At 47.0% G+C, this 10,556-nt stretch overlaps 2 protein-coding genes and 1 pseudogene across 2 annotated transcripts; 1 reads left to right on the top strand and 2 right to left on the bottom strand.

The window, feature by feature from the left end:
• The first annotated feature begins 335 nt into the window (after nucleotides 1-335).
• Nucleotides 336-4,931, top strand: LOC139810067 (uncharacterized; annotated as a pseudogene).
• Nucleotides 4,932-6,131: 1,200 nt separating this feature from the next.
• Nucleotides 6,132-8,868, bottom strand: LOC139810066 (uncharacterized). Its single transcript, XM_071773397.1, has 2 exons — nucleotides 7,919-8,868; nucleotides 6,132-7,518 (listed from the first exon to the last, which is right to left on the bottom strand). Exons 1-2 carry the CDS (start codon nucleotides 8,866-8,868, stop codon nucleotides 6,132-6,134), a joined length of 2,337 nt encoding a protein of 778 aa, XP_071629498.1.
• Nucleotides 8,869-8,891: 23 nt separating this feature from the next.
• On the bottom strand, nucleotides 8,892-10,556 carry LOC139810065 (uncharacterized). The gene has a single exon (XM_071773396.1). It carries the CDS (start codon nucleotides 10,554-10,556, stop codon nucleotides 8,892-8,894), a length of 1,665 nt encoding a protein of 554 aa, XP_071629497.1.

Here is a 10,556-nt window from a genome sequence, read left to right as displayed (position 1 = left end):
TATACGAGAGCGCAGACGTCGGTAGGGTAAATGTCGCGATCGAAGTCGAGGAATGCGAGGGTACGAGCGATGCGTGGTATCGGAGAAAATATCGGGAGGTGGCGAAGGACCCGAAACGGTACGCCCACTGGAAAATAGTCGATAAACAGCTGTACTTCTTGCGACCACGACTGGTTATTTCGGACATAGTCGATGACTTGGACCAGTAGAAGCTGGTGTTGCCGAAAGAATTACGCGCCGAGGCCCTTCGCGAATTCCACGACGCTTCGCAGGCCGGTCATTTGGGAGTCGAAAAGACATATCAGCGTCTCGCTGTGTCGTACTATTGGCCAAACATGTTTCAGGAGGTCACTCGGTATATTCGGACATGCGACACATGTCAAAGGACTAAGGTCGAACAAGCTAGTCCCGCGGGGTGGATGGGTCGCCGCGTTATTGACAGGCCGTGGACTTCTATCGCCGCGGACATAGTGGGGCTCTTACCTCGCAGCAAGGCCGGCTACTAGTACCTTTTGGTGATCCAGGATTTGTTTACCAAATGGATCGAGGTAAAGCCTTTGCGAGCGGCCACCGGCCTGAAAATTAAGGAAACATTGGAAGACCTTATCGTGTCGCGGTGGGGTACGCCGAAGATCCTTCTCACCGACAACGGACATTCATCGTTGGGAGCGTCTCCAGCGTTTGTGAATCTGGGACGCGAATTGGTGCCACCGAATTTGTTGCGTGACCGTGGGGAAGACGTGGCTCAGGTGGAACCGCGAGACCCTGCGGAATGTACACAGCGTATGACCGAGCTGTGGGCCATCCGAGAGTGGCTCGCGGAGAACATGAATCAGGCGAACCAGAGACAGGCCGCGAATTATAATTTACTTAGGCGACCGCGAAGATTTCGAATAGGGGACTTAGTATTGAGACGGCAGCACGTGCTGTCGTCGGCCGCGCAGTATATCGCGGGAAAACTGGCGCCGAAATTCCAGGGACCCCTTGAAATCGATGGATAGATCCTCGATTTCCACACAGAGTTGTAATTCATCAGCTGACATTCTGGAGATGTCTTAAACTCCAAGCGGGGACAAAAAGGTGCAGAGGGTGCAATCGGTCGAGTTGCAGCGAGACGCGACGGAGCAGCCAGCCCAGAGTCAGGAAGATCTGACAATCCAAGGGAGTCATACCGAATCAATGAAGTATGAGGAGCTGCCGGACGACGAGGTGAGCAGATTGATGGCGAGGGGAGTGGTGCGTATCGTGGAGACGGCATCACCAGGGTCGCAAATCTTCGCGACGCCGGAGACGGTGCAGCGGGAGCTGTACTCCGTGGACCCCAGCCAGCCTGAATCTGACGACGAGGAGGAGCACTCGCAGGTGCTTACCCAGATATAAACTGTTTTGACACGATTACGCGAAAGAAGTATTTTATTATATAATTATTAGTGATTTAGCGATAGAAAAGCGTTGAACGCAAAGTGAGAGTTGTTTTTTAAGATATAGTTTATGCGTACGTGCAGGACAAGTGCGAACATTGAGTTTATTAGATCTTTTATTTTATTTCTTTTGATATTATTTTGTTCGAGTAGGAAACAGCGATTCGACGCGTTAGAATTAAGTTTATAAAAATATACACCCTGATAAACCTATCACATTAAATACTTTCCTAAAAGAATAAATCATACTTACCTCAATTACCATTCCAATTCCTTATTAACATGGAGCCAGATAAACTTAGAATAATAGTGCTCTCATTCATTTTCATATTATTTGCAATTGCAGTAATCTGCATTTTATTATTAGCTTATTCATATAGAGTAAAGTCAGAACATTATTACCTACCTTGAAATATTCAAGATGAAGTTTAAAGAATACCTAATTGTCTCAGTCATTATATTTATACCGTTAACAATAGCTTTTTCTGATCCAGAAACGATCCTAACTTTATTCACTCTTTATACACTATACCTTACACTCTTGAATTCTGGAAATGATACCGAAGGGGAGTAACACTTTTAACACTTCCTACACTTTTCACATCAATATGATCACAACACGAATACGAGTGAGTCACCGAAAAAGGTGCAACACTTTCTACACTTTCTACACTTTTTTCAGTCAATTTTACAAAACACGAAAACAAATTAGTCACCGAAAGGGTGCGTCAATTTTTACACTTTCTACACTTTTATACTTAGAATAAGCATGCGAGGAGACGAGCCGAGCGAAGGCCGTACACCTATGTTACATTTTAAGCACTTTAGGTGCGAACTTTGTTTATTTTCTTAAGATTTTCAGTTTACAATAGCGATTACATTTAATTACGGGAAAAACATACCAATGGGATCATTCCAATCTAAAAATTATTTTATACTTCATTACTTATTGATTTTGCTTATTTCGAGTTACACATTCGTGAACTTTTGTGAACTTTTTACACTTTACGGCGACTGAGAGCCGATTTGATTTTATATTCGTAATTTTGACTATTTTATTGTATTCCCTGTCAATTTAGAAATTAATTTTAACGATATTACGCGTGCGACTAATATAAGTTGCGTTACCATTATTTTATACTTACCATCGATACTTACCGGACTCCGGTGATGAAATGAGACGATTCCATGTCGATCCTGGGTACCTGAAAGAAAGAAAAAGATTAGATATGGGAAAAATTCCTAATTATACTTACCTGGCATCGGGATTCGTCTATGTGACTTTTCAAGAGTCACTGGACGTAAATCGAGCGATTCTTCGTTTGCTTGCGCGATATTTGCCGTGCAGCGACGTGTTTGGTTCACGCGGATTGCGAAAGCCAAATCACGTCGGTGCACTTCGGTGTAGCATCTCTGAAAAAAGGTGCCGAGTCACGACATCGACTCGGCTCATTCGAGTGTACATAGTACAGATGGGGTGCTTTCCATTTAGTAACACAAGTCGACTCCTAGTGTCATTTCTGCTTTTTGTTTAATTTGTGTCGCAATGCGTTGATAACTCAAGTCGACTTTGACTAACTCTTAAGGTGCTTTCCATTTAGTAACACAAGTCGACATAAGTCGACTCCTAGTGCCAATTCTGCTTTCTGTTTAATTTGTGTCACAATGCGTTAGTGATTCAAGTCGACTTTGACTGACTATGCTTTTAATGAGAGTTGAGCATGGTTAAGTACAAACGAAGAAAAAATAGTTTTAAATAAATAATATAAATATTTTAGAGTCTCTGTGGCCTTCTTTACATAGATACTGTTTTGTATGTACGTACAGTAATTTGATAAAAAAAAAGAAATGAAGAAGAAGTAACCTGAAAGAAGATAAACATGGCAATAAAAGTATGTAAATAAATATTTATGTTTGTATAATCCTTTTTAACATGATTCTGTTCAACAATAATTTAGAAGATCTAACAGTAAATATTAAACTACGTTATATAAATATATTTTTATTTATTATATGGTATATTATTTATTATCATCCATATCACACATATTTATTAATTAGATAATTTACATTAAATATGTTTAATATGTGTGTATGTGTGTGTATTTACTTGTTAGAATAGTGATAATAGCAACATTGAGTTATTTACACACATTTGATTATAGTTTATCAATGTAAGATATTAATTTCTAATTGTATAATTGTACTTTTCGGTTTTGTTATATTACAGACTATTTCAATGAAGAACTTGCAGTCATTGCAAGCTGCTGGAAAAATAGTTTTGACGAAGGTTGATACAAATAACTATAGTCATCTGCAAGAAAAAATGGATTCTGTCGTCTCTCAACAAAATAGTCATACTAATGAACAACAAATCAAAGAAAAAACAGATGTAACAATAGTTTCACAAGAATCTCAGGACAAATTTATATGGACAAAACAAGCCACTTTTGCGCTTTTATCTGCTTATGAAGCTCGAAATATTGAAACAGATATTACAAAAAAAAATTTTGGCAGTCAATAGCTGTTAAGCTTAATAAACTATCACTATTTAATGTTCCAGTAAGTTTACAAAACATTACTATTTATTATTTTCCGTCTTTCGGAAGAGACGTTAAACCGTTGGTCCAAAGAAGAAAACAGTAAGGTAGTGGATGAATTGGAGGTTAGGGTTGGGTACGTCCCTTCAAAAACGCCCTTTAAGGCCCTTTGGGGGTATATAAAATAAAATTCTTTATCCTTTTTTATCCTTTACTATTTATTATTTAACTTGTGTTGTGTTTGCATTCTATTTGATTTGTACAGTTAACAGGTGATCAAGTAAGATGGAAATTTAGTGCGCTAAAAAAATCGCATAATAAAAAGAAAGATCACAATCGTACAAGTGGAAATGCTCCAAAGATCTTTGATGACGTTGAAGAACGACTAATGGATATTTTGGATGATAAAAATAGTCATTTTAATAAAGAAAATAGCTTTAATTCACCAATATTGGAGCATAATGTATCCAATCAGCCTGAAGTTCAAAATGCAATAACTGATTGTGAGTTACAAAATGTTAATATGGAGCAAGAATCGAATAGTAATGAAATAAATGCAGAAAGAGAAACAGTACGAAAGAAAAATGTGCATGAGTTACAAAATGTTAATATGGAGAATCGAATAGTAATGAAAGAAATGCAGAAAAAGAAACAGTACGAAAAAAAGTGTCCATGAAATAAGCTCAAAAATTGCTCGTACTAAAATAGAATTAAAAAACTAATGGCTATAACATCTTCAGTTTATACATAAAAAATATGAAGATAGAAAAAATTTTGATGAAATGGAACATAAAAGAAAAATAGAAGAACTTGAATTGAAGAGAAAAAAGCTAAGATAAAAAAAAAAATGTTTTTGGAGAAGCAAAGATTAAAGCAAAAGATAGAGCAACATCGAGAGAAAGTGTCTATTGAAAAAGAAAAATGTGATTTATTAAGAAGTCTAATTCAGAGTCAAAGCAGTATTTTGTAAACCAAATATCCAAGAACTGTGATGTTAATTATATTTATATAAAAAGGTATAATTTTAAAAAAATATTTGATACTTTAACGTGATGCACAGATTATAATTAAACATAAAAATTATTAATTAAAATAGAAAGTACTAAACTAAGGAGCCTATTCTGTAAACGATATCGTTACGTGCTTTGCGCAGCTTTTCTATGGTATATTATATCTCCGCAAAGCACGTAATGATGTCCTAATGTTTACAGAATAGGCCCCCAAGAAAGTTTCATATTTAATACAGTGTAATAATTGTATGTTTGTGTGTAAGAATTATTTGGTAAAAGCTAAATCAGGATATAAAAAGTACTTCTTTGTATCAAAAGAATTGTCTAAAACATATGAGTTAAGAATGTAAAATTAACTTTTAGTTTAAAAAAATGTATATACTTATTTTTGTTACAGAATATTTTAAACTTTGTTACTTATATGTAACTGCTCGGGGGGGTATCAATCGGTCCCCGGATTCGCGATTGGCCTGTATTAGGGTGGTTCGAAGGACCAAAGGGGCAATCCCCTCACGAATGCAAGCGAAATAAAATGCAAGAAAAACGGGATAAATCAAGCGAAGCGACTCACCGTATCGCAGCCCGGCGCCCTCCTGGGATGGTCTCTCGGCCGTTCTCGTCTGTCCTCTCGGGTGGCGAATCCTCCTTGATAGCAAGCGGGAGGCGTGCAGGCAGACAAGGTAGCGGGCAAGCAAGCAAGCGAGCAGCAAGCAACACAAAACGGGCAAGCAGGCAAACGCCGTTCTAACGAATTCTTCGAGCACTCGACTGTGGCTGATACTCCGTTTTAACTTGTCGGCGATTCTTACGGGAGTGTCCGTGCTCCGGCACTCTCTCGGCTCGCGCTCCTGGAAGTACGGCGCGAACGAGTACTAGTGTCCCAATAATTGGGCCTGCCACCCGTGGGCGGGCAGCACAAGTCGGGTGAGTCGCGCGAGTATTGACACCTGTCGCGGTCCGCCAACGTTTCGCGCGAGTCTCAAACCGACGGTAACTTTACGATTATGAGCTTACTGACTAATATACAACGAGTATCAAAACGCGAATCAACCATATCAATCTTATACATGTGCGACCAACTACTATCTTACAATTATGTACACTATTTACATGTGAGCGCCAACCATGCCGCCCACCAAAATACAACGTTTTGTATTTTCCTACTCGGCATCAGTCGCCCGGGGTGGCGTGCCCATGGGCAAAAGGCACAGCTTCACCAGGGGACGCTGAATCGAGCCGTCCGCGACCCGAACCGTGGCGACGCGCGGGACGCCGTCGCTACCCGGGTGTAGCGCCTCCACCCGGCCGCGCTTCCAGCGCAAGGGGGGCGCGTTGTCGTCTTTAATGAGCACTAAGGCGCCCACGGCGAGTGGGTTTGCGGAGGCCCACCACTTGGGACGCTGTTGTAAATTGTTGAGATATTCCCGGTGCCAACGTCTCCAAAGGTCCTGATGAATTCGTTGTACCAGCTGCCACCGACCTAAACGATTTATCGGCAGCGGAGTCAGATCGGGCGCGGGGACGGCTACGAGGGGCTCCGTGGTTAAGAAGTGTCCCGGAGAAAGGACTTCGAGGTCCAACGGATCGGTGCTCAATGGGCAGAGGGGGCGAGAGTTCAGGACGGCCTCGACCTGGGCGAGGACCGTCGTGAACTCCTCCACCGTCAGGATTTGATCCCCCACCACCCGTCGGAGATGGGTCTTGACGGACTTGACTCCTGTCTCCCAGAGGCCCCCGAAATGGGGCGCAGAGGGGGGGTTGAAGGACCACTTTATCACTTCTCGCTCCGCTGCGCGGCACATGTGGCGCTCGAGCTCTCGCGATGCTCCCACGAAATTGGTGCCGCAGTCGCTGTGTAAAAGGGAGCAACGTCCGCGACGGGCCACGAAGCGTCGCAGCGCAGCGAGAAAGGAGTCCGTGGACAGAGAAAACGCGACCTCCAGGTGGATCGCCTTAACGACGAAACATACGAACAGGCATACACATGTCTTAAATGAAGAGACTCCTTGAGCTCGGCGGGAGGTTATCGAAAACGGACCCGCGAAGTCCACGCCGTTAATCGAGAACGGTTTGACCGCGCCAACCCTTTCGACCGGTAGATCTGCCATGGGGGGTTGAAGTGTGCGAGGATTCGCTCGGAAACACCCGTAACAATCGGAGAGGACCCGTCGTATCGCGCGATGGACTCCGAGTATCCAGTATTGCTGGGCGAGCAGATACTGGAGCGTGCGTCTACCGGGGTGCAAGTGGGCGCGGTGCACCTGCTCGATAATGAGCTCGGTGAGTCGGTGGGCATTCGGTAACAGCACGGGGTGTTTGGCTTCGAAACTCAGTCCCGAGTGGCTGAGTCTGCCGCCCACCCTGAGAAGTCTCGTTGGGTCTAGAAACGGAGCGAGTTTGCTGAGCGGCTTGGGGAGCCTCTTTCCGTTCCTTAGTCGATCGATTTCCTCGCCGAAGGACTCCAGCTGAACCAATTTTACCTCCGCCAGTAGCGCCGAATGCGCTTCGAGTTGATCCACGGCCAAGGTCGCGGGTACCGGCTTGGCCCTGGATCGAATCGTAAACCGTATGATATACGCGATTACCCTACTAATTTTATCTAACGACGAATATCTGTTTAATAATGACGAGATGACATTGGGTGTCTCGTACGCGACGAGCGTGGCGATCCTTTCCTCCTCGCACGGAATCGCCTCGTCAAGTACCGGCTCGGTGCGGGACTCGAAATCTATCAACCATTCAGGGCCTCCCCACCATAATGAATTTGCCACGAGTTCGCGAGGGAAAAGTCCACGTGAGCAGTGATCAGCCGGATTGCATTCGGTGACGACATGCCCCCAGGCCGATACCGGAGTTTTCTCTTGTATTCGAGCGACGCGATTACGCACGAGTCTTCCACCGGTGCGGGGAGGAAAGGATCCAGTAGAGGACAACCTTGGCGTCAGACCAGGCGTATTCTTCATCGATATCCAAATGTCCCCGCAGGACCTGACGGACGTAATCCATCAGGTTCGCGAGGAGCAACGCGGCGCAGAACTCTAATCGAGGTAGAGAGATGGCGCGTAGCGGAGCCACCCTCGACTTGGCACAAAGGATCGCGACTCTAGTCTCCGAAGGGGTTATAATACGCAGGTACACTACCGCCCCATATCCTTGTTCGCTCGCGTCGCAGAAGCCATGTAATTCGCGACGAACGTCATCGCCCGCGGGAAAGGTGCGAGGGATACGCAGGGAAGCCAGCGCGTCGAATTCGGCCTGATAACGTTGCCATTGTCGGCTGACATCTGACGGTGGTTCGTCGTCCCACCCGAGCCTTAACGTCCACAATCGCTGTATTAGTCGTTTCGCGATAAAGGTCAATGGCGCCAAGAATCCCAAGGGGTCGAAAATACGCGCCACCTCCGACAGTATCGTACGTTTAGTGCACCTCCTAGTGAGCGGGTTGAGCGAGAACCCAAAGCTATCCGACTGCGAGTGCCAACGAAGGCCCAGCACCTTGAGTGCCTGATCTTCGGACATCTCGAACGACAGCATTGTCTGGCTGCAGATTTCTGGGTCGAGCCCCTCCAACGCGGCGGGATGGCTGCTCGCCCATTTTCGCAACTCGAAACCGGCGCTCCGAAATAATTCGAGCAATTGATTGCGAAGCGCGATGGCTCGTTCGACAGTGCGGACGCTGGCGACGACGTCGTCTACGTATAGTGACTCGAGCAGTGTAACGTAGACCAAGGGGCACCTATCTCGATTGTCGTGAGCCAACTTAAGGAGGCAGTATATCGCCAGAAACGGCGAAGCCGTGCTACCGAAAATAACCGTCGTGAGCAAGTAGTCGAGAACGGGATCCGATTCCAAAAAACGCCAGACGATACGCTGATAGTTTCGGTGTTCCGGGTTCATCCAGATTTATCGGAACATCTGTTTTACGTCCGCGTAAGGGCCACGGGTTCCGCGCGAAATCGGAGTAGGACCGCGACAATGTCCGGTTGCAGCTTCGGACCACTGAGGAGCGTGTCGTTCAGCGACTGCCCATTCGGGCACTTCGACGAGGCGTCAAAAACGACTCGAAGTTTAGTCGTGGTGCTATCCAGCTTGTGGACCCCGTGATGGGGTAGATAGTAGACGCGACCGTCCGCGGGGGGTGGCTCGCTTGCCAACTCCATGTGCCCGCTGTCGAGGTAATCCCGCATGAATGCGTTATAGCTGTTTCGAAGCTCCCGGTTCGCCTTAAAGCGGCGCTCGAGTGCGCGCAATCTGTTAACGGCTATCGGCCGAGAGTCCACGAAGACAGGAGGGTCGGACGCGAAAGGGTATTTCACGACGAAGCGTCCCGAATGATCGCGATAGGTGGTTTGTTCGAAACACTCCTTACAACGTCGATTCTCGCTGGAGCAAGGAGTCTGGTCCGGAACCTCCTCCAAGCTCCAGAATCGCTCCACCGCGGCGTCAATGGATTCGATGGTGGTGGCGAGGGAATGCACCGGTTGCTCGCGCAACGACGGCGAGATCGCGCCCATCAATACCCAGCCGAATGCGGTGTTGAACGCGTCCGGTTCGCCCGTTCTGCCGGTACGCCGCCCATCGCGCAACACCGACACGAATGAGTCCGCCCCCAGTAGAATGTCGACGGAGTCGGGTAAGTGGTACTCCGGATCTGCGAGCGGCAGCCTCCGTAGGTGGCTCCACGATTTTGCGTCGACGCGGGTATGGGGCAGCGGCGAGGTAATGCGCGAGAGCATCGTGGCCTCGATCGGGAACCGAAGGTTACCCCTATCTCGCGCCCGAACAACGAACGAGGTGATGCCCCTTGTAGTGGCGGTTTTAGTGTCGTTGACGCCCAACACCGTTGCCCGATGCCTTGTCCGAGCAAAGCCCCCCCGTCTGAGGCAGCTCTCGGTGACGAAATTCGCCTGACTCGCGCTATCGAGTAACAGGCGGACCGGAAACGCGTTGCCGTAAGCGTCGAGCGCCTCCGCCCGAACGGTCGACAGTAGGACGACGCGGCTTGAGATGCTCGCCATCGAGATGATCGGTTTCTCGACCGCGCTCGCGGGCGCCACGGTTTCGCTAACGGCCGGAGGGACCGCCGGGGCGGTCGCGGCAGGCGGGACGTTAGCCCGCTCGAAGTGTAGGAGGAAGTGGTGTTTCGCCTGACAAGACCGGCAGGCCCAAGAGCTAGGGCAACTTTTTAGATTATGTCCTGCCCGAAGGCAGTTTAGACAGAGTCCTTTTTCGCGAGCGAAATTATGTCGGTCCTTGGTCGAGAGTTTTAAGAACTCGGGGCACTTAGCCAGTAAATGCTGTTCCCCACATTTGGGGCACGCGGCGTTCTGCGCGACGAGCGAGGTCGTCGACGCGGCCCTCTTTGACGACTGATTTTGCGCTTTCGATTTGTTTGACTGCGGTGAAGCGTCCGACACCGCCGCGAGCACCGTGCAATATCCCGCTAGAAACGTTGTCAATTGTTCATACCGGGGTGGTTCCGCGGACATATGGGTCGCCTCGAATTTCTCCCGTAGCGTCGGGGTGAGCTTCTCCAACAAGTGGTTCAACAGCACGAAATCCCACGCCTCCACCGGATAGCCCAT

This window comes from Temnothorax longispinosus, chromosome 3 (assembly GCF_030848805.1).
Source record: "Temnothorax longispinosus isolate EJ_2023e chromosome 3, Tlon_JGU_v1, whole genome shotgun sequence".
NCBI lineage: Eukaryota > Metazoa > Arthropoda > Insecta > Hymenoptera > Formicidae > Temnothorax > Temnothorax longispinosus.
Note: the sequence above shows the minus strand (reverse complement) of the source record. Positions and strands in the feature narration are given on the sequence as shown.

What these genes read in the sequence shown, in the direction of transcription:
- LOC139810065 (XM_071773396.1), bottom strand. Translation starts at nt 10,556, where the DNA reads ATGGGCTATCCGGTGGAGGCGTGGGATTTCGTGCTGTTGAACCACTTG.
- LOC139810066 (XM_071773397.1), bottom strand. Translation starts at nt 8,868, where the DNA reads ATGAACCCGGAACACCGAAACTATCAGCGTATCGTCTGGCGTTTTTTG. An exon ending in ATCGATGAAGAATACGCCTG is followed by an intron (nt 7,519 to 7,918) that starts GTCTGACGCCAA and finishes GATTCGATCCAG; the next exon opens with GGCCAAGCCGGTACCCGCGA.